We start from the raw sequence: 27,089 nt of genomic DNA, 5'->3' as shown, positions 1-27,089 counted from the left end.
AACACTTTTTTTTTTAAACTTTGCGGAGGAAATGGAAAGGCATTTCTGACAAAGCTTTGATTGTGATTGTCAAGGTGCTTAGTGATATTTGTTGATGTTTTACATGCTGGAAAACAAGTCGTTTTAGTGTCCTCTACAATTTAGGGGAAGGAAACATGACTGCTTCTTAACAGTTCTTAATTGCTTCTTAACAGTTATTAACCTTAACAGTTAAGAATGTGTACAAAAAACCCACATCAAGCACATATCACAATAAATGAAAAAAAAAAAATCAATGAAATGCTCTGTAATGTGGAACATCCCTTTAGGACATAGCATGACGTTGCACAAAATGATTTTTGCTTTTGTATATAACAGAAGCAGGACATATAGCATATGCAGCAGTAGTACCAAGGGTTGTCTTTGTGCCTGTTTCATGTAACATGAAGACTATCTTTTATCTCCTGCCTCAGTTCACGACTTATTATACTGCATAGCTTGATGTCGGTCAGAAATACATTAATTTCTAAGTAATTTGATGCATGTGATGCATCATCTGCAATTCACAGGATGTGCTGTGCATGTTAAACATAGAATCCTGCTGTTATGTACAAGTAACCATAAAAAAAATTAAGCTGAAGCAATTGTATTTCTTCTTTAATAAGCACTTGATATTATTCCATAGGACAGATGAAATATAAATAGTACTGTTACTGTTACTGTTTCAAGTGGATGTACATATACAGATGCCTTCAGAGATATGCAGATGCCTTCAGAGCTATGCAAACCAAAAAAACACATACTCCCCTTCTACATGTCTCCATCTGTGACAGAAGAAAGTCACTGGTCCCCTGCAGTGCAGCCCCAGATATGGAGAAAGATGATGACTATATCAGAGTCATTCTTATTTCCTCTGGCTGAGACTCTCTGGAGTCCTGAACTGGTTAATAAGGCTCATAATTGGGGAATCCCCTCATCCTTCAACACACGTGTATGAAAATGGGTCGATTATAAGGCATGGCATGTGGGAATCATGGGGGATAAGCACTCATACAGCCCCATCATCTGTTCAAGGAAGGTCTGTTAGTGTAGGGAGGTGTGCCATTATTTACTACAGCCCAGTGATTGTTTTATTCTAGGTGATCTCATAAAGCATATGTATGTTTGTGTAAAGGTGTTGACCTGGAGTTTTTAATTTTCCATTTAGACTTTGCCTGTAACAAAATTACATCTTTAAAAAAGTCCATGTGATATTCACAAAGTTTGGTTTGCGTTATTGTTGACTTAAATTCTTCATGCCAAATCTCAGTTTCATTTAAGTGTAAAGGATAATTTTCCTACATTATCCTTTAAAGCAGGGAGATTTTAGATGATTCCTTATCAATGTTTTATTAATGCTGCAACATACATTTTGCAATAGCTTAAGAAATCTTCAGGTGGAGTCTGTAAGGACGACCTTGGAAAGAAACTCGGATTGCATAAAACCTACTGCTGCTGCTGCTTTCTTGTTCACAAGTATATAATTATCACTCTTTATAACTGATAACACATGCACACAAAGAAAGTTAAGCTCATTAATTAGACTTCATTAAGTTTAGAGCTAATTAATTTTATCCTTCTGAGTAGTGTTTGTGATCAGAGAGGTTTGATGTTTCACAGAGGCGTCCTTGCTACCACATAGCTCAGTTAGACAGAGAACTCTTAGTTAGATGGAGAACTCAAAAAGAATGCTTTTTTTACAGCATGGATCTGGAGGAATTGCATCACATTTAGGGACCCATTAGCACAGACCATACATAACAAAGAATTAAACACTTTGTCTATTTCTCCATTTCATAGCCCCAAACACCAGATAAAGCAAAGTGATTCTAATGAGATAAGCACCCTGGCTATTCTAAACTTACTTTTAAAACTAACGGAAATAACTTCACATTGTGCTTTGCTCAGTAGAAATGCAAAGTGGGAGAATGTGTGCTATTGAGGTAATTCCACCTAGCCTCTGTCTTCCTGGCTAATCATGTTTATGGATAGCATAGCTGGCATGTCACATGGCACGCCTGTCTTATCGTGCTCAACTTCTGTCGCTCTCAGCTGTGACCCCAGTTCCTGGGCCCCAGTCTCTTTTTTCTCCCCCCTCTTAATAATTGCTACCTGCCTGTCTTTGGCCATGCTCAGCCAGGAGATACAGAAATTAGGGCATGTCCTCTGGGTCTGCTTGATAAGCAGCATGCAAAGATGAGCTACCCAAGGCCTGGTCTCCTTCTATCTCCTACAACCCCCCCCCCCCCCCCCCCCAACACACACACACACACAGTTCTCACACAAGTGTGGCTAACTCCTGGCGACCCTGGGCAAATTTCATTTATCTAGACCTCCCACCAGAAGGATGAAGAAGGCTGAAGAGTATCCAACATGGAGCATTCCAAAACCAGTTGTCACAACAAAATACTGAAACAGAGAGGCATAGAATTTAATCTCAGTTAATGCATTAATTAAGTAGATTAGTCATTTTATTTTCTACAAAATGCACTATTAATGAACCTTTTCTTGTATATCTTACAACCACATCATGTATAAATATTGTAGATATGAGGAATTTGTGTATATAATAAACCAGAGGACTAGATAAAGAATTATGAGAATTAAATTTTAGGTGCAGAATCGATGGGGTGGGGGGTGGCTGGCTATGTTATAATGGTGAGTGAAGGGTGTCTCATGCTGGTCAGTTATCAGCAGAGAAAAAATTCAGTGTTGGCACTCTGATGAACCAGTGAAATCAGTATGAAGAGACAGCATGGTCATGGTTTAGTATGGCTTTGTAAATGTTTATACAAGTTGACCTTTCATTAAATCATTTTATATAAAAAAGGCTTTTACAGAGAAATCAACAAGTTATAATCTTACTCTGAAATTGATATGATTTTACATTTACAGCATTTGGCAGATGTTATTATTTATCATATTAGTATTCTTTGAAATGTTTTTACAAAGATGGACTTTCAGCTGTAATTTGAAATCAGCAAGGAACTCAGCTATGGAGACAGGCAGGGGAAACCGATGCTACTATGCTTGTCTTCCTTCATTCTTGAAGGGTGCTGGATTTGACCATTGCCTTTAGGTGGTCAAATGAGCTGTTTTTGTCTTTGTAGAGAAGCATCAGAGTTTTAAATCTGATTTAAAAAGCAGTGATGTGGGAGACCTTAAGAAAAGTAAAGATAATTCTTACATCTGAATTCTGGATCAGTTGCAAGCATATAATGGCATATAAAGAAAGACCTACCAGGAGGAAGTAGCCAGGTGTCAAGATGACGGGGAGGGGGCTAAACAATTACCTGAGCGGTCTCTTTGGAGAAAAAAAAAAAAATGCAAGTAGAGCACACCGCAATATCTGACCATAACTAGGAGACACAGAATCTGCTGTCAAGACTATGAGGTCTTGAGATCCTCACCAAGGGGATTATCAGTGCTGAAAAGAGAAATGCTGTAACCCTGGTGAGCACCTGCAGTGTGAGGACATGAATCTTTTAAAAAAAATGGTGGGGGGGGGGGGATGCTTAACAGAGAATGGAGAGAGGCAAGAGGAAGCTTACTATACAGACGAAAGATTTGGAAAATCGACGGCTGAGTAAGTGAGAAGATAGAAGAGCTGTCGTCAGGAGCTCAAGGCAAGTTCGCATGGTCTGGTAAGAAAGAGTGATGCTGCAGGGTGTATCTTGAAAAAGAGGCCTATGGGGCCAAGAGAAGGATGGTAGAAGTTTTATAGGCAAACAGATAACTGTCCGTTTGAAACATGTAGCACTATGATGCAAAAGTTATGGTTAGATACATCCACACATTCACCAAACAGATTAGCATTATGCCAGGAAAGAAACAGAATAACATAAATGTATTTGGAGGGAAAGATTGAAAAGAATCGCATGGACAGGGTGAGCCTGAGGTGACCCTCAACTGTTAACTAGGATATACTTCAATGGAAACAAGGTACAGAAGGAGGCAAATAGGTCAAGACTAGAGGTCAAAAGAGGCATCACTGAGGACAGATACAAAGTTGCAAGTCAAAGGAGGGAGATGACGTAACTATGATGGTTTTGTTGTCGTGTTGAGGAAGAAATTAGCATATTATAAGCATCTTGGTCCTTGGAGAATTCATCAAAACTGGGAGGAGAGTATAGAGGGGGCAACAAATCTTTCAAATTGCAAAAATGGAAGCGTTAAAGTGGTGGAAGCTAGCTAAAAAGAGGAAGCCCAGCAATGGGCCAAAAAGTGGTGAAGGAGGTAGGAGTGGAACTAAAGGAAGTTCAAAGCAGGGAGGCAGTGTATGGTGGGACTGGAAGTCAGCTGTTCAAGGGAGAAAGAGCAGATCTAATGGCATGAAGAGACCTGGCAGAGCATGAGAGAATTTTTTTCGAGTTAGAGTGAGTAATTGGCAGTGGGGCTCGACAGGTACATTTCTCTTTTAGAACTCTCACTGCTCCTTAATTCTTGATTGCAATGCTGCATTTGGGCCTGTCAGTGAATGACTGCATAGATTTGACAGGACAAGAAATAAACATGTACCAGATCTTACGTTAGTCTCTCTTTAATTTTTTTTTAACTGTCATCGAACTCTTGTCTGGTAACTAAGTAACTGAAATAATGTTCTTTTACTTATTTTTTTAGGATACGATTTACCTGAACTCTTCATAGGATGAGATTGCACTGTGCTGTGAACTCAGTGTAGTCTGGATGGGAAACCAGGAAGATCCTGACACTGTCCTTTCTCTGAACGTATATTAATGGTTGTCCACAGTGAATTTCCTATATGACTTACAGGATATTTTACAGTGTACAAGTGACAGGCTGCTAGGTGTTTACATGTAATGTGTCCTTGTAGGTATAACTGTACGAGGTAGTCCATGTCTGTCATGAAAATCTCTCAGTAAGGTACCTTGCAATTCAATTCATGTCTTTAACATGCAGTTTGATGGAATGCTGCAGTGCAGGTAGTGATCTCAACCTCCTTTATTTCCTGCCCTGAAGACACTATCTTGCTGTAATGCCACAAAAAATAGGCACCCAACCACTTTAAGGCTAATTGGATTTGACAGGGTCCAATTTATATTCATAAATGCAAGGTTTAACACAGAAAAATACAAAAATATCCCCTTTAAAAACAGAAACTGAATTTTTTTTTGGCTCGTAGAAATATTAAGATTTTTTTCCACCAATCTTTTGCATTCTTGTTTATCCAACTCCCTGAATTGCACATGTATATTCATTCACTTGTATGAAAAAGTTCCATAAAACAAAGTGACATGCTTTTGTTAATGACCAGGTTTGCCTAGATGATGTTTAAGTGAAAAATCAGAGATTGAGGTTTAAGTGAAAATAAGCCTTTTTTATTGTTCTGCTGTTCTATTGTTTACATAGTTTATTGTTCTGCTGAAATATCCTTTAAATTGATAAATATGCAGCATAAACATTAACCAACAAAATGGTGGATAATATTTTATTGGAGGCCAGATTTATTTTGGTGTATGACACAGCCCCTTGGCTAAAGAGCAGTCTATGATGGAACTGTATAATAATTCGAGTTTTTGCACAAGCTATTTCCTAAATGCTAGAGGCTTTTAGCTGTCCTTTTGCCATTTGATCCCATAGGGGTCACCCATACTGTGGTTCTAGGCTAGATCAACAATTAGAAAAATCTTGCTGGAAGCAGACAAGGAAACCATCTCATCCTTCAATCTTTAATATCTGATATGACCCAGAAACTAAATGTAAGGATCACAGTAGAAGTTCTAGGAATGCATAGTACATATGTAAATTTATCTGTTGACTGCGTGTTTTTTTTTTGGCAACTTAAATACCGATTGATTGCAATGGATACATTTAAATGACGTTGGTTGGAGAAATGAATTAATGTCTCTGATTGCTTTTTAAATACATAAATTTGACTTTGGATGTGGGTTATTTTGATTATCGTTGCATTATTCTTTAAAAAATCTATGTATAAATTGCTTCTGAACAAATATGGTCTGTGGGGGTGTGTGTATGTAACTCCAGTCAGATAGGAGCCCTCGTCTGTGGATGTGTGCTTGTGTGTATTTTGGGCTCCCCAGCAGAGAACGGCTCCTCTCCAGAGCCCAGAGCTTCCCTTTGATCTGACAACTGAAAATCAGGGCCTGAGCCTGCTACGGCTTCCTACTGTCTCTGCAGTGCCTGAAATAACACCAGATACCCGGCATAGGCAATACAATTCAGTCAGCTGCTTTACACACACATTTACACTTGTTACCATTATGCTTTTGAGCATTAAAGCAAACAAATGCTTTCTTTAATTGCACTCTTAACCTTGATGGTTAAAGCCATTGTAGATTATTCTCCTCTAGAGCTGAAGTGATGCTCCCCTGGCAATTTGCACACTATTTGCTTTTAATTATTTATAGCTTTAATCCCTAATTATTTTTAGTTTTAACCTTTTATTGATAACTGCAATATATTTTTCCAATTAATTGAACTTAGCAGACTACGAGTGTTTCTGCTGGCATGTAGGGCATGGTATTGAGCCCCTGATTTGGTAAGTTAAACTCTGACATTTACAGTAAGGTGCACTGACAGTCAGTAACATCAGTAACTGTAAAGTACTTCATCTCTTGTATGCCATGTCTAATTTAATGTTACAAATAACAGAAGATATAGTGAAAATTTGTTTGGTAGGTAGTCAGATAATAGTTAATGTGCAAGTCAGTTAAGCAATATCTATTGATTTATTTATTTTAACTTCACTGGAGAAAACTAAATAATGTTGGAGGTTAACAGGGCATCTTTAGATGATGTGAGTAAATGTATTTTTAATGATACAGTGCAGGATAATTATATTGTTCAGGTTCTCATGACTTGCATACCATTATGACATTGAAGCAGTTGCTTGCAAACTAGTGTGTGAACAGCTACAGAAGATGCCAGAGTACTACATGTTGCAATGATTTGAAACTTTCTCAACTAATGTTTCAAAACAGTGCAATATTTATCAACTATGTTTACTCACCAAACAGCAAGTGATGAATATTTGTCTCTAATTGGAAACTGAAAAAATATTTATACAATAAATATATGTAATATTTCTGAATAAATGATGTTTGTTTGAGATTAATTTCCCTTAATGGGACTATTACATGGATCATTTCAGCATTTGAAACAATTGACAAGGAAAACTTTCAAAAAATGGAAAATTTCTTTCAGATCTTTCAAATTCTGCTCTTCCTGCCACTACATTTAGTAAGAGACATATTAAGTTAGAAAAAACCTACTGGGTCATCTCTGTGTTAATACATTTATTTATTTTTGTCCACATGTCAACTCAGTTATGAACATATAGGTATCTGGAAGGAAATAGCTTGGAATTAATTAGTTGGAATAAAAGAAAAACACTTACAGCAGTTCTTTGAGCCACAAATAGCCAATTCTTTACAAAAAGCTATTTATAAAGATATAAAGCTATTTTGCATGTAGTTATTGTCTCCTTGTATAAAAATTTCACATATCCAGGCCTTTAATCTTTTTTTTTTTTTTAGAAAAGATAACCAAATATGATTGGATTTTAGAAAGAAATGTGGTTACCATTTATTTAAATAGTCCTCTTAATTTCCTAGTATTATATTGGCATATATAAATTATATTATTATTATTATTATTATTATTATTATTATTATATAAATAACATTAGATTTCATTGTTAGGTTTTATTAAAATGAAGGATTTTTTTTTTCAGTATATTAGTTTAAAGATTGTGGCCTATGGACCTATGGATTTAAATGATTAATCATTTACATTTATAAGATTTTTCTGTTTAAAAGGCTAAGCCAATCAGCTGCTGTTAAATCAAGTTTAAAACAACAATTTTAATGCTAAAACATTTACATTTTTAAAAGTTTAATGAATAATTGGAATAAAAGTAAACTTCACACCTTTTGAAATTGACTTTCCTCTGTTTGGGTGGGTAGGATGCTTCTTCTGTCCTTAGCCTACAATTCATGGCTATAATTCACTAGCATCAAGCTTGTTACAAAAGAGCCCTAGGTATCATCTGTCCATCCATCCATATGCCTGCACAAACTGAGGTCCATTGTGCTGATCACATAGAGTGCATATTATCACCACGCCCTATCAAAGTTCAAGGTTCTACTCTTGAAGAATGGCTGATGTGGAACTATTTCCTGTCTGCAGAAGCCAGGCATGATGTCACTTTTCAGCTGGTTGAACTTTTTCAGTACAGTGGGAAACAGTGCAGGCCAGAGCTCTGTGCACTAGGGCAGTCATCTTCAGGTGGTAAGAATTATATTCAGGGATGAGCTCAAACCATTAATGGTGCAAAATCTGGCTCTGGCAGCGCATGCAGAATGCCTGTGGCCTTTGAGTGTCTCGTAGTAGCAGAGTCCACGCCTTGGAGCCATAGAGCAGGACGGGCATCACGCACAAGTGATAAGCACAGCATAAAGATGTTCTTCTAACTCCCAAGTATTTAGGAGTGACCGCATGGCAGCGGCAGCCTCACCAATTTGGTGTGTGATGTCAAGTGCACCTCTGCCATTTGTATGCTGCCCAGGTAGCTAAATCCTGAGACGTTTTTTCCATCCAGTGTGATTGCATACCTATGCCTGATGTAATGGCATTAGCACATAGGTTATGCAACATGGTTTTTGGTCATGAAACATGCAGGCCCAGGCAAGAAGCCTCGGACTCAAAGTTATTAAACCAAGTTCCTGCCATGCCAAGTTCATTTTAGAAGTATCCACTTATGCAACATCGGTGTAACTGATGTTGGAGAAGTCGTGTTCTGGTTGTGTGATGTCATTCTATGCGACAATATGTCCAAAAGAGGGCTGGGACCAAAAAGCAGCCTTGTCTTACTCCAGCAGTAGTTGTGAAAGGTATCCAACAATGTACCTTTAGTAGTGCCCTCATGCAGGACTTTAATGAGGTTCAGTAGGTATGTGGTAGCCATAGTGCTTAACTGTTGACAGGGTCGAATGCTGCCTTTGTCGACATCAGCAATTTGTAGCTCCCTGCTGAACTCACAGTGGACCTCAGTCAGGAGGTAAAAGGCAAGGATAACATCCAATACACTTTGACCTGCTGTATATCCTTATTGCTGAAGTCAGCACTTGGCTACCAGCATGTTTGTAATCAACCAGTAGATTTGTAGCAACATGTGGGCAAACACCTTGCAAAGGACAAAGAGGAGTATAATCAGTGTATAGCTGTAACAGCCATTGCTTAGAGATTTACTATCTGTCACTTGCTAATAAGGTGGATGAAGGGTTTGAACAGAATGATCTGAAGACAGCCTACAGGATCATCAGTAAGATACATGGTTCTCCATGGTATTTAACCATCCACCAGCAACACCATATCTGCATTTTGCGGTGAATTGATCATCACAACCTACGATCTTAGTAGATCACCCAATGTAGTGTCACTGGCCAAAGTCCTTACAGCCAGAAAGTGCATCACAGTTGCATGGTTGACCCACATGGTATTCTACAAGAACTTCTCAAGTGCACAAATGGAACCGTCAGTATGAAGCTGTTTATGAACTCTTCCTATGGATTTATCAGGATGGGTTTATCAGGACGGGTACCTAGGTAAAAGTGTTGATGATGATAAGAGGCTTGTCTATTAGCATGCTAAATCTAAGATGGCTAAGTGGTGAAACACATGGCATGTCAGTTTGTGTATTCATATACATTTTATAAAACATTTTCATACATATTTCATACATATTCCATACATATTTGGGCAAAACATTCCTTTGTTTTACTCTTAAAAATGTTTTAAATGCCACATGATTGACAATTTATGCCTATCCTCGTGTGAAATATACAAATCATGTTTAAAAACACTAGCATGAATGTAAAAACTAACCAACTGGATGCCATTTTTCTTAATGAAATGAGTTCACTTCCTAAGTCATGTGACTCAGAACAAGTGATTATGACAGAAGATTTATGGGTATATTATTTGTCAATGAGCTCACTTAAAATGCGAGTTAGTCAGTACATTACATCAGCGGTAGGAAGCTGAGGTGCCGAACCCTTGTGGCTTGTTGATGTCTTTGTTCTTGGCATTTTCACAGTAGAGCTTGTTTCTGGTTGCAGGGCTGTTTACCCAGAGAGTTCAGTACAGTTAAAGTGTAAAAGTTGGTTTAAAGCCTGGGAAAGGGGACAAAATTGGGTTTCCCCTGTAAAATCTGCCCAACACCACTGTTTATGCATAAAGAAATCTGTTTTAAAAAATATTATGTGTGAAATCTGAACTATTTTAACATCGTTTTAATCTTAAAGTATTAGCTAATTTTAATGTTGGTTTTTGTCCTTAACTTAAATTCAGGCACATGACTTTTGAAAAAGTCTTAATACCCTAAAACCAATAAAATAACATGTTGAGTGTTTTTTATTGACACAGTAGTCATTTTATTCATTAAAATGTCAAAGGGAAGGACGATGTAATCAAATGTCGAAATAACCCACATATTCTTGCATTACTGGATTATCTGTACTTTGCATAAGGCAGTCTGATTGATATTGGAATTAATAATTTTCAAAAACTTCAGTTTTATGAACCCAAAGCACAAAACATTTTTTTTTATTTGATTCTAAATGCATTTTTAAAAAGAGACGTCTTAATATATGTAGACAGATAACATTCATGCAGAACCTTTTTGAGTGTGCTTGCATGTCATATAACCCTCATTCACTCAGAAACCACGTTTAAACAATTTGTTCTCATACTGCACACAGGGTTTTTGCCAAGATTGTCAGTAATTCAATCAGACAAGGGTGCAATCATTTAAATCCAGATTGTCCTGCCATTTGGATTTTGCCCTATCACAGTTATAGAAATAGAGGTGGGAAAAGAATGATGTTCTGGCAAAGGCTTTCTGTGGGAATGGAGATTAAACATATGATGTGAATTACTAATATAGTGTTCATCTTAAAGCTGCCGTCGAACTAACTTTTATCATTGACCTCTCTCCTCTTTCGTACTACAAGGTGTTTTTATGTATTTAGGTTAGTGTCAAACGCCTTACAATTTTTTGTCTTCATTTTGAAGTCGGTCACCTTTACACAAACTAGCCTGCAATCAGAGTTCTTTGTATGTGTGTATAGTTGCCATATAAATTGTGCTGACATCATGCAAATCCATGTTCAATTGCCTCGGCCAAAGAGCGTCTGTTTATGGTTATACTTTATGCTGCTGCTTGAGGCTGGCATTCACAAAGGCTCAATTTGCATGTACACATCACACTGTAGTGCAGGCCTAAGCTAATTCCAGAGATCAAACCTCATCCCCCACATGATTCCTTGTTGTGCCATGTTTGTCTGCTTCTGTTAACTCGCCAGATTTCACTGAACATTATTTTAATCCTCTGAGGCTGGAACGACAGCCTAGAAACCAGTTAGCTGCTTCACTGGTGCTAACTATCAGTGTTGTTAGTTTTTCCCTGTTATGGATCATTTCCTTCACATTGCCTGAGGCGCCCCATTCGCTGGTATTAGTTGCATTGTAACTCTTTTTCATGCTGGCCTAAGCCTCTTCATGATTTTACATGACTTGTTTGTTCTCTCTCCCATCCTGCATGGATACTCATAGTCATTTCAACGTATGCCAAGCTTAACTGTATGCTCAAGAGCATTACTTGGGTGTTGGGGAGAAACTATGTATGGAACCTGCGTGACCTTTTGGTTGGGAGGGAGAGAGGCATAGCTCATATTGCTTCGGCCAAGAAAGCCTATCGGCTGGCTGCAAGAACTGGATGCTGTTCAGCCTAGATTCTCTCTCAGACTGATGAGGGTGGGCAAACTAGGGTACTTAAGCTAGTTAGTGTGTAGTTATTGCAGACAATAGGGACACGCAAACTAGTGGTTCGAAAGGGGTAAATAGCAAATACATTAAGCCAAAGTAGAAAGGTAGTTCGCCCACAAACAGCCGTCAAGTATAATAAGACCTATAAATGTAATCACCTACTGAAAGTCTCTGCCTTTTTGCTATTCTGAATAAGCAATTAACATGAATCCACTTTAAATCCAGATCTGAATGTGTCATAAGGCCTGAGACTCATTATTCTAAACCTAATAGCTCTGTTATTGGAGGTATGTGTAGGGCATGTGTTGTGTTTTTAATAAAGCAGTTTAGTGATGAAGTGGATCACCACAAAGCCTGCCGTTTAACGGAGGCATCTCTTTCTCTGCTGTCCTTTATCCACTGCCTCCAACTGAGAAGTCATATCTTGAGAAATAGCAGCCACTGTGGAGAATAACAGCTTTGGCTTTTTGTGTTCACCCTTGTTCCTGTTCTCTAATTTGCAGATACACAAAGAGCTGTCCATGCTCCATCACAAATCACAGACAAGGTTCTGGAGCTCTTCAGGACCAAGAACGAGTTCACCTTCATGGCTTCTATCCAGCAGAAGGCCTCCACCTCTGGAGTGCTCTTTTCCATCCATGAGTCTGAGCACAGGTAAATGTTCTTTATCTTCCCCCTCATGCTTTGCTCTTTAATTATTTTCTCTTTAATTATTTTCAAAAAAATTAAATGCCTCCCTTTTAGAATATTAGACTTTACCCAGTTTACTGTGGGATTGGACAGAGCTAGAAGCTCCATTTTTGAAGCCTGTGCTGCTCTTTTGTGAGTTGCACCTTTTTATTTTAAGACTAAATCTCTTGAGAATCTTTATCATTCTGTACAGCAGGTTACGTGAAAAAAAGCATTTCTATTTTGAATGGTTAAAGTCAGGATAAAAAAAGTTAACTATAATTAATACAAAGTTGCAAAAAATACTACGAGTACTACCAAGTAAACTGAACCAAGACAAATATTAATTTGTATATAGAATATCTCTAATTTGACATAGTGTTGGGACAATTTCATGTTTATCTATCATAGGTGTTGCAATGACATTGTGTATGCCAGGCTATAACCATCATATATGTAAATATACCACATGGTTTGGTAGTTGCAGTTTTACACAATGACTACTTGCTCTTTTTTCTCTTTTATTAAAAATAAATGCATCAGATTAAAATATTGTAACATCATATAGACATCATGTAGGTAGAACAAGAGACAATGGCTCATTTATTACTCATTTAATGTATTTCTTTAACTTATGTTTTCTCACCTCTCCAAATTACATATTTCTAGCAGCCTACATTAGTGGACAAACCTGCCTTTAAAAAAAAATACTGTCTAATTGCACAATAGAACCATCCTTGCCAGTACACACAATACTATCAGCCAGCTTGTGCATACCCTTTGGGGTGGCTGAAGGCTAATCCTGGAAGGGAGGGACTCTTTGATCAGCTGTCCCAGCAACCCAGAGCAAACAACATAAACAGGCTCCCAACAGCCTACAGGATATTTTGCATTGTCCATGTGTCCTATCTTTTACAGTAGTATTTGTAGCTGGTTTTAGGCTTTTGTCTTTGTTAGGGTATTAGGTTGATAGTGCATTGAAAGCTCCTTGTGAGGTGGGGGGTGGGGGGTGGGGGGGTTGGGTAATGCAGGGCTAAACTGCTTGAATTTACTACAATGGTGTGCCAGCACAGTATAGGTCAGACTCAGTAAACCATCTCTGATCCTCTTGCTATAGTGCTGCAGGGAGTACATCTATCAGTAGGTTTGAGGCAAAGTCATTTTTTTCCCTTGGCTTCTGACTTGAAATGGCTCTCCCCAGCAGTGAGTGCCATATACCTGCTTCTGTCAACCTCCTGCTCAGCCAGATGGTCTTGGGCGAGGTGGTATCCTGACTCCAAGGGTTGCTGTAGTTCCCACAAGTTACAATGACATTTCTTCCTCTCCATTGCTGAGTTCCATCAGACTTCCAAATGAAAGGTCTAATGTAGTGCAGAGCTGTCTCCAGCAGTTCTTGAACTGCTGATGAGCAAGCCCTTAGCCCCAGGGACACGGTCTCATTCTTTCTGGTGCTGGGTGATGACTTGACCTGTACCAGTCAGTAGTCAACCATCTTGTTTGCAGTTGTAGTGACAGTGCATACATCTCTGGCCAGGTTGTAAAGTAATCCATGATATACCTGATGGGGTGAAAAAAGAGCCCTGGCGCATTAACCTATAGACCTGGAGAGTGTGAAGCAGTGTCTGTGAGCTATCTACTGATCCCTTTGTCACTGTACAGGCATCACAGCAGTGGATGTGCTGGTCTACATCCTGCCCACAACCCATTGCACATTTCACTGATCTGTGTCACTGGTACCATTGTGGTCATCTGGCCCTTTCCTCTAGATGTTTTCAGTATCTGCAGGCACCTTCTGCACAGTGCAGCCCCAACAGAGCAACTTGTAGATTGTAGATGCTCTGACTCATGTTGTCAACAAAATGGTAAGCTTTATCAAATTACTACACACATCACCAACTGTCCTTAAGGCTTTTAGAAATTCATCAGCCAGGCGAGTGAAATGTGGTGACGTTTCATCTAAGCTTTAGTTTTGTTTTAGTTTTAGTCTTCCAAACTGCAGACTGAAAAAGGTTGTTTTGATATCTCCTTTTATGTTGCACGCTTCCATCCTTCCATCCTTCAGTTTTAACAATGCGCCCAGTTCCTGTTGGGTAAATGCACCCCCATTAGATGGTGGTGCCACCTCTATACGTCATTGTTGAGTGGTGTTGAGGAATGGCAGTATTATATTTTGCCCGCATAAAGTGTTTAACATTTTGGCCAAAAACCCTGATTATTATCTCATTTGACAACAAAACCTTGTCCTACATTTCAACAGGGTAACACTGATGCTTTCTGGCAAACTTGAGAAGTGCTTAGATTTGCTTTTCTTTAATAATGGATTCTTTATGGATTATCAATGTAGATTTCTTGATATTATTGACTGGTGCACCTTCATTCTAGTTTCAGCCATTGAACTGTGTAGCTCCTTTAGAATGACTGTTGCCATCCCCTTTGGCTTCTCTCACAAGTCCTATTTTTGCTCTAAGATTTCCAGAGTTTTGAGATTTGGCCTTGTCTAGGCAGTGCAGAAACAGCTCACCCTCCCTATACCCACTGGAGAAGCTGAGACTCTTACACCTACACTGAACTAATGACATGGACTATATATATATAATGTAGGATAGCATGGACTCTTTTTAAGATGGCCTCCAAGGAGGATGGGTTCTCTTTGGAGTCTTGGAGTTTTTCTTTGCCACTGTTGCAACTAGCTTGCTCTATAGAGATCTGGACCGAACAATTTGTTAAGCTATTTTGTGCCATATGTAAAGTGCTCTGTAAATATGACTTTTTAATTTTGCATGGACAGTATAATCCAGCCTGATTTCCTCTCACTTGATTCAAAAGTGTTCACTGGGATATCCAAACATTTGCATGCTATTTTGTCAGCGTTTTCTATTTTGGGTATATCTATAATTTTATCTTAACTTTCCTCAGAATGCTCTTTGGTCTCAATTTTCACACCTTTCCTAAGGATCTAAAGTTCAAACAAGAGTACTTATCCAAAAAGTAAGAGTCTATTATACAAAAAGGGGCCTTTTTTAATGATTCTAAAATAGACTGCAATTGTAAGACAGTTATTTCCCTATCATGTTCACGTCTTTCATTTCAAGGAGCTAAATACTTTTTCAGTTAGTAATTTGTCAAATAATCTTACACAACTAATTATTTTAAATAATTTTGAGGGATGTTATGACACAGAAAAATGGCAATGTCATCTCTAATCCAGATGAGTCTTATACATTTTAAGGTGGTTAAATATTTTAATTATCACTGATAATCACTTGCATCGATGAGGAAAGCTGACACATTCCTCAGGAGGGAACTCTTATCCAGTTGAAGTTCCGTCTTTAATGATAAGAAGTTTCTACCCACAACTCAGTAGTTCGCCATACACCAAATCTGGTTGAACATTGCTGATATTGCCTTTCTTCTCCCATAAAGTGAGCAGTTCAGTGATCAAAACAATTAATTTGTGATTTCAGTCTGCAGTGTGTCATCAGGCACTGGAGTAGTAGAGTTACTTAGCTGAACCAGAGCATAAGCATGGCCTTCGTTACCTGGGTTGTGTGGAGCTGGTGGAGCACTGTGTTTTCTGTCCGGCTCTGCACTGCAGTCATTGATTCTTCTCCAACCCTGCATTTGGCCCTCCCTTGCCACAGCCATATTTAGGTTTACATCGTCCAGGATTCCCATCGAGTCTTCCAGGAGCTTGTTCATTTTACTGCCATTCTTCAGCTTTTCCTTCCTCTTTACCGATTCAAAGTGGAGGTCTTTTGTCCTGTATATAATGTAAAACACATACAGGTATATACTATATCTCAGAAAAAGAGATGAGCAGTTTTGGGGCCCCAAAGCCAAAACATGAACCAAGTGGTTATTTGAAGAGCATTATTAGTTGAGATCTTGTGCTAAATACATGAATAGGAAAAAATGGTTATTTATCTTATTGATAGTTTTTTAAAAGGCAAAAGTTTTTCTTACAAGAAATCCAAATGTAGGTATTTTACAGGAAGAAACTATAAACACATAGACTGAGGGTTAGATATAGTTTTGCTGTTTTGTCATTATTTAGAATAAGTACTGAAGTCATCAACTCATGCATTTCCAGTCTTGGTGTAAGTTACAAATTCAATACATCTTTATATAACTGGTAGTTTTCAGCATATCACTGGTCTCACGACTGGGGTTAATCAGTCATCTGTCTCTTGGCATGGTTTATTAATATTCATGGCCTCATTTACATGTGATTTTGATTGGATTTCACCTAGGGCACATGTGAATATGGCGTAGTGACAAGTTGACACCTTTGCGCTAATTATCACCACAGTAACTTTATTAACAGGAATTAAATACCTTTTCGCATATTTTGTGTGATGCCTTGTGGTCAAGTTTATGAATGTGGCCGAATATGTTTAAACTAAACACCATCATAGTTATGTTAAAGGATCTCTTTGTTCAGGTCCAGCTCTAGTGCATGAATAGCTCATGTTGTGTCAAGAGCCGTAGTATTTGAAATTGTTATTATTAGGGCCTGGAGAAAACAGAGGAATTCTGCCTCCACTAGGAGAACTTTCCAATGGGCTACCTATAAAGAACAGGAAACATTTTCTTGTGCCTCTGGGAGGTAAAGGCCTTTTAATTGCATCAATTAAAGACTGATTGGAGACTGATCTATTATATGTAGTTAGAAAGAAGAGTTTCAGCCCTGGATTATTCTATCCAAACCCAAAAAGCAGTGCAATATTTGATAATGTTTAAAGAAATATAACTGACACCAACAGTCCTCCTATGCTTTGCTCATCACTCATATCCTGACATCTTCATTAGAGAGAAAATGAGCTCCAGTGCCAATCAAATCTGCTCAACACATAAAACCAGCCTGGGCTACAAACCTTCTGAACGGATAGTGGATTGTTAAATTCTCATACTGGGAATAATAGCTGATCATGGTGAAATAAGGGGTTGATTCTATGCAGATAGCAATTTCCAGCCTTAGCACATCTCCCTAATAGTATATTTAAAGGCATACATGCTGCTGCTGTGTTTCTTCCCCATGATGATCTCTGATTTCACACAGAGTACATTGCCACACTCTGATGTTCATGTCCCTTTCGCTGGCAGGCTCTTTAATTGCTTTTATAATTCTGTGCCAATCTAAGAATTATGTAATACTTGAGCTGAGAACAGAAAGTCTATATCTAAAGGAAGCTGAAGTGATGTAGATGGACAGATAGCTGATGTGTGGTGTTTGAATCTTTTCTTCATCTGACATGCCAAGGGTACTTTTTTTTCTACTAATGAAACATGTTATACACCACCACCTGAGTCTAGATTGTTTACTCTTCTAATATGTGCTCTTTTCACACACACAGTGCCACTGAGCTTCAGGTTTTATTAGTGACTCTCACTGCATGAGTATGCAATTTAAGGAATGGCACTATTGAAGCGCAAAATTAGGGGAGGAGGTTATGCAAATTAACAACCTGCAGAGGTATACTAACGTGAACTGAGTGGAAAAATTGCATTTTTTTAACCAAGGACAAGGAGGCGGAATAACTTCTCTTGCGTCATCTCACAAATGGCGTTGTTGCCATTGTCAGAGAGTCTGTCAAGATAAAAAGAGAATATTTCACCAGAGAACTACTAATAGTATTAAAAGTCTATTGACTGTCAAATCACCTTATATTAATAATAATTTAAATAAATCTAATCAAAAGAACAATGAATTTGGAGGAGCCACACCATACCTGGCCTTACAAAACTTATGGCTGTCCACCACATGTTGACATCTCATTCATTCCAGCATACAGTGGCGAGACCTGCAGACATTTCCCAGTCCATTCTTTCATTTCCACTGTCAGCATTCTTGAGGACAATGTGGAGAATGGGACATTATATAGAGTTTCCACTACTGCATAACAAAACTACTGCATCTGTAGCAGTGGTAGTTTTATTGTGTATAAAGTTTGGCAAAATGTTGTGTTTAGTATATAGGAAAGAATAAAATGTTTACATTTATAGCAATTTACAGTTATGACTGAACACAGATTGAGCAATTGAAGGTTAAGAGCCTTGCTCAGGGGCCAAGCAGTGACAACTTGGTGGTGGGGCTTGAACTGGCAACCTTCTAATTACTACTCAAGTAGCTTAGTCACTAAGCTACCACTGCCCCACTTAGCTACCACTGAAATAATATTGTGGTTAACATGTATGCTGTATTGGGAATAGAATCCTTGGGGTCAAATATTCTGAGATCTGTATACCAGTCACTGTTATTACGTGTAAGGTGAGCTAATATGTAGAAAGTTGAGCTTTGCTCCCAAATATATAGTTTGTAAGCACCATACTAATGCTGGAATTTCAACCTATAAATACAGCACTATTGTTGCTGTGGAGAATCATGATTACATGCAAAAGATGGTCACAGACACAGACGGGTTACATATCCAAGGTGGATTTCTATACAATATCTGGGTTCCATAATGTAATTGGAGGTATAGATAGAAATCATGTTAATCCCTCCATTTCTTTCTGGTGAAAAATGTGTTTTGGTCAGATTTTATATTGGTGCCTTTGCAATTCGAATGAGCCAGTTTGCAGATGATGTCACTGAAGTGGTAGGGCATGATAAATTAGCTGCAAACTCCAGCCAGCTGTGCACTCTAAATTTTAGCGCCCATTGCAGCTTTTGTGTGCTTCTGAGTAAATCTGGCCTATAGTCATTTCTCAGTTCCTACCTCCTGTATCATCAAAGCTTAGTGGTGGCAGCAGCTATAATAGAATAGCTGTTGTACATCACAACAGAGGCTGATACTACAAATCAAGCAATGGCAAACAACCAGTCTGCATCTCAGTGGGAAACTGGCAGTACCATCATGCCACTCCAGTTTATTGTCATGTAGTGGAGTGGCCATTCACAGTCAAATGTGCTTTTACTTTTGTCTGTTGAGATGCAAATCATACTTCCAAGCTCGATGGCTCTTTTATTTGATTGAAATGAGCTGTCAGATCCAGGCGCACAGCAAATGATGTTTTGATTGCACGTCGAAATCATGACAAGCTGGTTGCGCTCCAACTAATGTCCCGCCTTATTACTCACCCTCAGACAGGAATTCAGAGCCTTTAGTGTCTACAAAAGGAGCTGGGTCTTGAAGGGAACTGCTCTGTAATAATGACTGTTAATTTTCTTGGCATTAATTGCTTAAGATTACTGCAAGGCCCTACACAGAAGGGTGTCAATGTTGCTATAGAAACTGCTGAAGATGAGCAGGGGTTATTTGGTAGTGACTCTAAATTTAAGTTTATTTGTTTTTTTTCCCATGAAATATATTTAATGGTGTACTAAGATGGGAACGTAGAGGCGATGCTTAAAAAATAATATGTATAATTATTAGAAAAAAGTAGTCTTGACGTACCATGTTACATAATAGTTAAAAACATGCATGCTTCAAAATACGTACGTGATGATAATGGAACAGAAACACAACATTCAAAAAGTCATAAGCTCTGGCCTTAAAAACAATTAAGCTTGTTGACTGAATCCCTCTGTTTAGAAGCCCTTTCTTTGAAAATGATTGGTGTTTGAACTACATTGATCAGGGGTGGGCCTCCTTCACATCCTTGGAAATTCTACAAAGCAAGACGGCATTTTTTATCCTTCAGTTTGTGGTTTCAAGAGAAGATCCTTTTCAACATGAGAGCAAATGTGTTAATTGGTCAGACTTGTGTTCAAGTTCATATGTATCTCTTGACCTCTCTTTTTCTCTGGTAAATGCTTTACTATAAATTCTTGGAAACACTTTGTGGCTTTTGGTTTGCTTAAAGGGCATATTGAAAGGTTATTATGTGCTCACTGCAAAATGCTTACAAGTCATTTGATTCATCCTTTTATAGTGGATTCTATTTTCAAACAAAGTGAAGAGAACATGCCAAAGTAAATTGTTTTGTGATGTTGCTGTCAACCTTTAGATCATTAGTTAACAACACAAAGACCTTTGTTAGGGTGGAGGTAGCACAGTGCCTAGAGCACCCCTTTTAGGCTAATACCTTAGGGGACTGGAGGCTCATCTTCCATCTCTGCAGCCAAGCACACAGAGCCCCAGGCTGGCCAAAGTGGCTACAAGGTTTCTAATATAGATACCTGCAATATACACACCACCATTGATAAGTATGGCACTTAATGTCAAGGGCCCTAGGGTTCAGTGTTTCTCTGAGGTTCCTCTATAAATATTGATATATGACAAATCTATACATACAGAAGGATGAATTAGGTGATCTTAATCTAATAAAGAGAATAAAGAATAAGTGGCGATTCACATGCTTGAATATCACCACTGCTGTAACTCTGTATTGTCCTTACTGTGTGAATAGAATAAGATTATTATTCTAGTCCTTTGCAGCTGGCTCACTATTTTTGGGATTCCCTAGTAGGAGTGGGAAGAGCACTGATAGGAAGTGTCACTGATAGGAAAACTGGTCCAGAAATAGTACTGAGACACCTGGCCTCTTGATGTAATATTGCTGATGTTCTGCAGTGCTTCAGTATGCACGCATGCGCACACACTATAACTTCTACTGATCAAAACTTTCTTCACTGTCAACTGTAATGTAATTTCGTTTGTCTCTTGCAGACTGCATTCAGATGTACATGGCAGGCCGCAAGTAACTAGACAGAACTTCTGTCTTAGATTTGTCCTACACTTAGATAGTCCTACATATTGGATAAAAACAATTACTTGAAGTTAAAGTACAGAATGTTCTTAATTCAGGGGTACATTTTAACTACACTAAAACTGTGCAGTATGTCTTTGCAAATTCTTTACATTTTGTAAGTACCTAAAGTCTCCAGCACAAATATTACCAGCAACCAGATGTTCTGCCAGTCCTGTAATGCAGCCATTTTCCATTCATGCTTCTTTCCAGGGCATTGTATTTGGTAAGTGAAATACTTATATATGCCATGTAATTTGAAGTGTCCTCCACTCAGGTTTGAATGTATTTAGAGGTTTAGATCCATTTGGTTGGATGTTAAACAGGTAAGATAACTCTACTTCATCAAGCGAGTTCATTCCACTGGCAGCCATAAAGGCCCATACCATAAGATAGTCCTCGCTATCTGACAATTGCTAATCGAATACTGATAGCTAGGTTAAGTTAGCTAGCTAACCTAGCTATGCCTTCATGTTTGCCTGCTTTCGAAGATAAGCAGTTGCTTTTTTGCAGGACTGCTTATTGGGCTAGTCTAGAATTGGCATTTTCTCTCACTCAGTGGCTGAGTACCTTTCATGAAATATGCTTGAGAAACATGTTTCATTAACATTCTGGTGTGGATGTTTCTGATCAAACTGTCAGAAACGGACTCCATGAGGTCCCATTGTCCTATAGTGGGCCTCTGCTTTATGGCTTCTTAACAATATGCCATTAGTTCACTTCTCAGGTTAGTTTATTCTGATCATTTTTGGCCTCGTGATTTATTAGATTTATTAGTATTGACTTGGGCTAAGAAAAAGTATCAGACTCCAGAAGAAAATGCCACATCTAAACCTCAGCTCAAGACATTTTGATTAGCTTACTTGTGCATGAACTAATAATGCAGTGACACAGCTGGCCAAGTGTCCAATTACAAGTAGAGACATAGTGTGTGTATCCTGTGTCATCTTGGTCCTCTCTGTGTTCATAAAATTAACATTTCAGTCCTGGTAGGTGTAGGAAGAGGACTGATAAGAAACATAGATCCAAAAGTCTATGAGTAGTAGGGGCACGAGATTACATATAAAAAGGGTGGTGATTCCTATGCGGTGTAGAAGGAAATGTCCCCAAAGTTTGTACTTTTAAGCTTGTTTCATTTCAAATGCAGTGTGCTAGGGTACAGACTCAAAGCAAATATTCTCACTTTTCACTTTTTCTGATTGCTAACTGACTGTGCTGCATGTGTCATAGTCAATTTTTTTAAACATTGAGCTGTTAGTACCCATCACAACTGCTAATTACAATAAGAGAGAGCTGTTAGATTTTAGTTTTATATTCACTGTTGCTGTTTAGTGATATATTGTTCAATTTATTTTGTTTTATTTATTTTTGCTGGAATCAGAAAGGTTTGTGAGACCTTGTTTGGTATTCCACAGAACAGTGTGTGTTTAAGTGTGTATTAATATGGATGAAGCCTGTTTGAAAGAAGTATTGAGGAACATGTGATGGTGGGAAAAATAAAATAGCATGCCCTGCTGAGAGGATCCCTCGATGAATGGTTGAACAGCTTAGACTTTCTGACTCTTTATCCATGCTGATCAAAAGCTTTCCTCTCTTGCCTGCATGCTTGCTATGTCTCTCACCCTCTTTTTTCCTGCATGCTCTTTCCTTTTGTGTCTGTCCCTCTTTCTTTTCCTTTCTGTTTCTTATACTTTCCCCCTTCCCTCACTCTTTCTTTCCTGCATGCTCGCTTTCTCACACTCTCTCTCAAACACTAGCTCTGTCTCTCTCCCCCACCCATCTGAGAAGCAAATACACATCATTGTGAACCTCTCCCTTCTCCCTGCTTAGGCCTGACAACATGGGTGAATTGAGTCTTATGACTATTTATCCTGTGAAGGTGCTGTGTGGAGAGAAATGAATTTATCTTTGCAGGCTCCGCTAATGAACTACATGGGCTCCACACACAAACTCCACAAAACCCACATTCAGTTTGGTGCTGAGGACTAGCTACCCAAGAGTGTGTTCTGCTGGGATTCCTAAGCTTTGCAAATGCCACAGCGCCATTGCAGCCAACATAAAAATGCAGTGGACCCTGGAGAGATTATGATCTTGTAAAAAGTGGCACAACGATGCAGAACATTCAGAGAATAAATCAGGCTTTGCCCTTGTTATAAATGTTTAGCGCCTTCAACCCACCTGCTGCAGCAGCAGGTTTTTGTGAGAATTAAATGAGTCATGAAGAACAAAACCTCCAAGGAAGCATCTATCGATATTGCTTGTTGTGACCAGCAATTGATATGGCTCCATATCAGAAATTGGAGGATGTCTGGGATAAACCGTATGTGGAGCACCAAGGACACTTAGCAAAAAAAAAAAAAAATGGCGGCACGACCCTTCTATGCTACTATCCTTCTGTGTAAGCACTATGGAAAAAAAATCCTCAATGCTCTACCGATGCTTAAAATCTAAATTTAAATGCAATAAGCTACCTGCTCTACAGTTGTACCTTTAGGCTACAGATTCTTGCTTTCTTTGTACTCAGAAGTTAATTGACTGACTGTAATTTGGTTTCTATACAATTGGACCATAGCTTTCCGTGGCCTCTTTGACAAATAACCTATTTATAGAGTAGGTGTTTCTAATAAAATAACACCATATATGTTCACCCTGTCTTAAGGCAGTGGTTCTAAGTTCTAAATAAAAAACTTCCCATTTTAATTTAAACTGCTTTAACACAAGTGTCTCAGCTTCATCAGGTTTGTTAAGATTAGGAAAAGCAAATAATTGTGCTGAATTAATGGGGTCCCTGGGACTGGTGGAGTAAAGTTTGCTAACCAATGACTCATCTCTTTCTCCTGTAGTTACTTTGAACTTGAGAGCAGTGGGCTTCGTGAGGAGATCCACTACCACTACCGCCACAAGGGGATGCAGCGGTCTGAGACGTTTCCTTACAGACTCGCTGATGGGCAGTGGCACAAGATTGCTCTGTCCGTTAGTGCGTCTCACCTACTGCTTCACGTGGACTGTAATAGGTAAGTGCTGAAGTAGAAGAGGAGGAGTTGACCTTTAGGGGTGGTTATCTTTGGCCATCGGTTTGCTTTCAGAGAATCATGAGCTGTGCTCCTCAACTACACTTTCCAAAAATTGCCTTTTTTTTAAACATTTTTTTAATGAACAACCACCTATTAATCCCTTAAAGGTGATAATAAACTTTAAAAGAAAAGCAAAAGACTGTCATATAATGTAAAGCTTAGTTTGCTATTACTATATCACCACAGAACATGGAAATGAACTGCCTTATGTATACTGGGGGGGTGTTAAAGATTGAGTTACACCTGAAAGATACACCGCAAAGATTGCTTTGCTTAGCGAGATAACTTTGTGGCTTAATGGTATCACACAAGGCTAGCCAGCTAACAATGCTTATTGCTGTATAGCATCTCAATATATAGCTAATTTAATTACAATGACAGATTACTCTCTGTAGTATACTAAATTCAACCTGTCTCATTCTTTCCATTTTATGAATTCCCTTTTATTTTGTGTTTTTTCCAATCATTTTATATAATAAAAATATATAATAAATAAATATAAAAATAATCCAAATATATTTTATACAATTTTTATTCATATTTTTATAAAGTTATAAAACAGACAAAATGCGTGAACCTTTGTTGGTTTGAGGTTGTGTTTGCTTTAAGCTCTGTGTGGAATGAGGTGTGCTGTAACTTTGTGATAGCACCAGCCCCTGTCGCTTTTGCCAGGTTCACTCCCAACACTCATGTGCTTCTGAGGCACATGCTCTTCAGGAAGATGATTAGCTTGCTTCTGTCATCAAAGTAAATATTTACATCTGGAGATTTTCTCACTCTGTCAGACTGTGGCATTCAGAGTGGGGCTTGACAGCTGGATTGTATTGTGGGGGAGCTGGTGCCATCTGAGGCCTGGGTGTGTCTGGTGTGGAGAGCCCTATCTTTTGGTTCATTGCAGAAGATGCAAGTGAATGGTGTAGAGACTGGCACATTGATCTGTGTTACGTGAGAATCAATCCCGCAGTGCGAGTTCATTAAAGATATCACTGAGTTTTTTTAGTACAAGATGATGTAGACAGATCTAGTGAGCTCTTTAGTGAATTGTAGGAATGTTTTTCAGTGAATTGTGTTCAGGTTTTGCAGTTTACCATACATAAAGCTTTAAGGATCATACAGGAACTGATTACTAAAATAATTCTCAGACCTTATTTGCAATCGAAATGATGAGATGGTGCAATGATTTGAAAGAAATTCTGTCCCTTATTTATCAAAGCTTTTTTGTAAAAACAAGCACTCACAAATTTCATTTATTTATCAGTTGCATCATTGGTGTATTTGCGCAAACCCCATCATGTCTCTTAGTAGTGTATGTAAGTTTGAGCACAAGTGAATCCTTGTACTAAATTGTTAAGCAATTTAGGTTGATTACTGTCAACATGTGTAATTGGTAAACCTAAATGTCAGTTGGGTTTTTCAGATCTCGATCTTCATCAATATTCAGTTCTTCAAGTAATTATAAATAGAAAAGCACCTTGATCACTGCTTCATTGAAGTTTCTCTTTTTCTCTCTGGATATACTTCCTTTTGTTTGTCTTCCATTTTGAGTGAGCAATCAGCTTAATGCATGCCTTTTATTGGCTTACTAGTGCTACACCTGCAGCAACTGGGGCGTGTTTAATGCAAATATTATGTATATGAGGCCAATTCAGGATGTACCGTTATCAGATAATCTGTAAATGAGGTAACAGCAATCGCTTTCATGCAGCTGAAGCTGATTCATCAATTGCACTCAAATTACTGCTCATTTTGATGCCTTGCGATGGATTCATGAATCAGACCTGCAGTAGTTTGTACATCATTCAGGGCAGTCAAATCTGTACTCATTTGAATGCAACTTTGATGAATAAGGGTTAATATATAAAAATATTGTAAATATTCAATTAGTCAGTAGTAAGGACATAGCTCAGAATAGGAACATGCGTAAATTTGTCTTTATTTGTCTATAAATATTTATATCTTATCTGTCTATAATTAGATGTGAATAAGTTGACAGAGTTTCTCCAAAATATTTAGTTACAAGTAAAAAAAACAACAAAAAACAAACATCAAAAAAACCTTTTGTACCGAACATATACAGTCAAGAAGACACATTTATGAGGTGTTGTCTAGGTCTTGGGTTGAGACAGTAGATTAGTGTTACCCTCATTTTATTATTAATTAGATTGTACTTTTCCAAAAACAGCATGAAAATGAACAACAAGGTCTTCATTGCTGTGTATGGTATTCAGCATTATCTCAGTATATGTGCATGTGTGCCAGTAAATGTGTTAAGAGAAAGCTTCATTCCCACTGAGCTTTCAGAGTAACTGTTCTGCATTTTTGCTACTGAAAGGCATTTGGTGGTTTACCCACAGTTTAACAGTTTAGATCATACTTGAAGTGGAATTCTGTTTCAAGTACCCCACAAGTGCCACCAATGTACATCCACGTATGAAGAATAACACTTAAGGATGTTGTAAAAGGACAGTTGTATGCTTTGTTCAAGTCTGTGCTTTGTTTGGCTTCTATTGCTCAAATGAAGAGTTTGCATAATAAATTCACTGCACCCCTATAATTTTCAACCTCTTTGTTGCCTGATTTTATTTAAAGCCAGACTGTCATTTCATGCCACCTTACAATGACTAATGTTGTTGTGCACTGGCATCATAATCTGCAGGTCCAGAGAAACCTTTGTTCAGATGCTACAACATGATGGTAGGGATAATGAGATACTATAAAAATATAATGAATCATGGTGCTTAGTTATGGTAACTATAATTTTAGAAAGTGCACACCGCTATGAAAGCCCTTTGATTGTAAGCCCAGTTCAGTGGTACATACACAGAGTAA

The 27,089-nt window shown here is 38.2% G+C and overlaps 1 protein-coding gene across 1 annotated transcript in view; it reads left to right on the top strand.

Moving 5' to 3' along the window:
* The window catches only part of LOC113578130 (protein kinase C-binding protein NELL1), a 159,197-nt gene that overhangs the window by 19,954 nt on the left and 112,154 nt on the right, over positions 1-27,089 (top strand). Inside the window, exons 3-4 of the mRNA XM_035527909.1 lie at positions 12,330-12,480; positions 24,030-24,200. Coding sequence (XP_035383802.1) covers positions 12,330-12,480; positions 24,030-24,200 — 322 coding nt within the window. The remainder of the gene's footprint in view (positions 1-12,329; positions 12,481-24,029; positions 24,201-27,089) is intronic.

Source organism: Electrophorus electricus, chromosome 1 (genome assembly GCF_013358815.1).
Source record: "Electrophorus electricus isolate fEleEle1 chromosome 1, fEleEle1.pri, whole genome shotgun sequence".
In the NCBI taxonomy this organism is placed as follows: Eukaryota; Metazoa; Chordata; class Actinopteri; order Gymnotiformes; family Gymnotidae; genus Electrophorus; species Electrophorus electricus.
The sequence above is the reverse complement of the archived record's forward strand: the minus strand, read 5'-3'. Positions and strand labels throughout refer to the sequence as shown.